At 52.4% G+C, this 2,011-nt stretch overlaps 1 protein-coding gene across 1 annotated transcript; it reads left to right on the top strand.

The window, feature by feature from the left end:
* Positions 1 to 624: 624 nt before the first annotated feature.
* LOC116439098 (olfactory receptor 14J1-like) lies at positions 625 to 1,780 on the top strand. The gene has a single exon (XM_032098206.1). It carries the CDS (start codon positions 706 to 708, stop codon positions 1,639 to 1,641), a length of 936 nt encoding a protein of 311 aa, XP_031954097.1. The 5' UTR covers positions 625 to 705; the 3' UTR covers positions 1,642 to 1,780.
* The last annotated feature ends 231 nt before the right edge of the window (positions 1,781 to 2,011 follow it).

Genomic DNA, 2,011 nt, shown 5'->3' with positions numbered 1-2,011 from the left:
CAGTGCCCGGCTGTGGGCAGGGCTGTCAGTGCAGCCAGGGCAGCAGCTCAATCTCCCTGAATCCAGTGCCATCACTGGGACACTTGGAAGTCTCCCTGAGATTTCCTTCCAAGCTGGGAGCTTTTCTCCAAGATGCCAACCTGTGCTAGAGCATCTTTGTGTTATCTGAAAGGCTCAGATAGAAGAGAAAAGCAGAGATGCTACAAGTGTGAAAATGCTGTCGGGTTGGTGAAATGAGCCAGGTGTGTCCTCGGCTACGAATGTGGTGCTGAGACCTTGAGAGAGGGATGGACATTTGGGGGTCTGTGGTGGATCCATCTGCTCCCAGGAGCACCTGGTGATCTTTAAGGGAAACATGGGAGGGTGAACATTCTGCATTTGAGAAAAGTGAAACAGAGAAACTCTGAACAGGTCAGAATGACAGAGCACCTCCCCTGAGTCTCCACTCATCATCTTGCCTTGCAAAAGTTGCTCTGTTCTCCCTGAGGGCAGCAGAAATGCTGAGGGCTTCTGATACCCAAGAATTCCAGGAGAGATATGGGGGGAGCTTAAAAACAAAAACCTCAGAACTCTTAAACACAAAAGGGTGTCTGTGTGTTCCAGGGAGGGTGGATTGGAAATGGCTTTGATTGTGTTTACAGACATCTCCTCTAACTCTTCACTGTCTTTTTCTCCACGGCAGAACCCAATGCCCAGACACAGCCAATGTCCAACAGCAGCTCCATCAGCCACTTCCTCCTGCTGCCATTGGCAGACACGCGGCAGCTGCAGCTCCTGCACTTCTGCCTCTTCCTGGGCATCTCCCTGGCTGCCCTCCTGGGCAACGGCCTCATCATCAGCGCCGGAGCCTGCGGCCAGCACCTGCACAGCCCCATGTTCTTCTTCCTGCTCAACCTGGCCCTCACCGACCTGGGCTCCATCTGCACCACTGTCCCCAAAGCTATGCACAATTCCCTCTGGGGCACCAGCCACATCTCCTACTCAGCATGTGCTGCTCAGGTGTTTCTGTTTGTCTTCTTTATGGGAGTAGAGGTTTCCCTCCTCACCATCATGTGCTACGACCGCTACGTGTCCATCTGCAAACCCCTGCACTACGGGACCCTCCTGGGCAGCAGAGCTTGTGCCCACATGGCAGCAGCTGCCTGGGCCAGTGCCTTTCTCAATGCTCTGCTGCACACGGCCAATACATTTTCCCTGCCCCCGTGCCTGGGCAATGCCCTGGGCCAGTTCTTCTGTGAAATCCCACACATCCTCAAGCTCTCCTGCTCACACTCCCACCTCAGGGAACTTGGGGTTCTTGTATTTAGTGCCAGTTTAGGACTTGGCTGTTTTGTGTTCATGGTTTTCTCCTATGTGCAGATCTTCAGGGCCGTGCTGAGGATCCCCTCTGAGCAGGGACAAAGGCACAAAGCCTTTTCCACGTGCCTCCCTCACCTGGCCGTGCTCTCCCTGTTCCTCAGCACTATTTTGTTTGCTCACCTGAAGCCCCCCTCCATCTCCTCCCCATCCCTGGATCTGGCCCTGTCAGTTCTGTACTCGGTGGTGCCTCCAGCCCTGAACCCCCTCATCTACAGCCTGAGGAACCAGGAGCTCAGGGATGCCCTGAGGAAAATGATGACTGGATTTTTTCAGCAGCAATGAAGTGCCGGTTTTGTTCTCCACAGCTTCAGTGTAACTCAGTGCAGGCCCAGCCTGTCTGCTCAAGTTTTTCAGAGTGGTTGTGTGTGTGCAGGGTTTCCTTTTTCATTTTATGATAATGTTGTGCACAATGAAACTTTATTTATCCCATCATCATCCCGTTACTGGGATCATTCATCCTATTTAGAATTCACTGCTTACACCTCAAATTTTACCCAATGGAAATGAGGAATCACCTCCTCTGTGCACTTTAGCAAAATAAAGGATCCTGCAGCAACTTGTTGGTCAAAAATGCTTCCTTTGAAACCTCATCTGAATCTGGCAGGGCAGTGCCTGTGTGCAGAGGGGGAGAGAAGCTGAGTCCCAGCACAGC

The sequence above is a fragment of the Corvus moneduloides genome, unplaced genomic scaffold, assembly GCF_009650955.1.
Source record: "Corvus moneduloides isolate bCorMon1 unplaced genomic scaffold, bCorMon1.pri scaffold_98_arrow_ctg1, whole genome shotgun sequence".
Classification (NCBI taxonomy): Eukaryota; Metazoa; Chordata; class Aves; order Passeriformes; family Corvidae; genus Corvus; species Corvus moneduloides.
The sequence above is the reverse complement of the archived record's forward strand: the minus strand, read 5'-3'. Positions and strand labels throughout refer to the sequence as shown.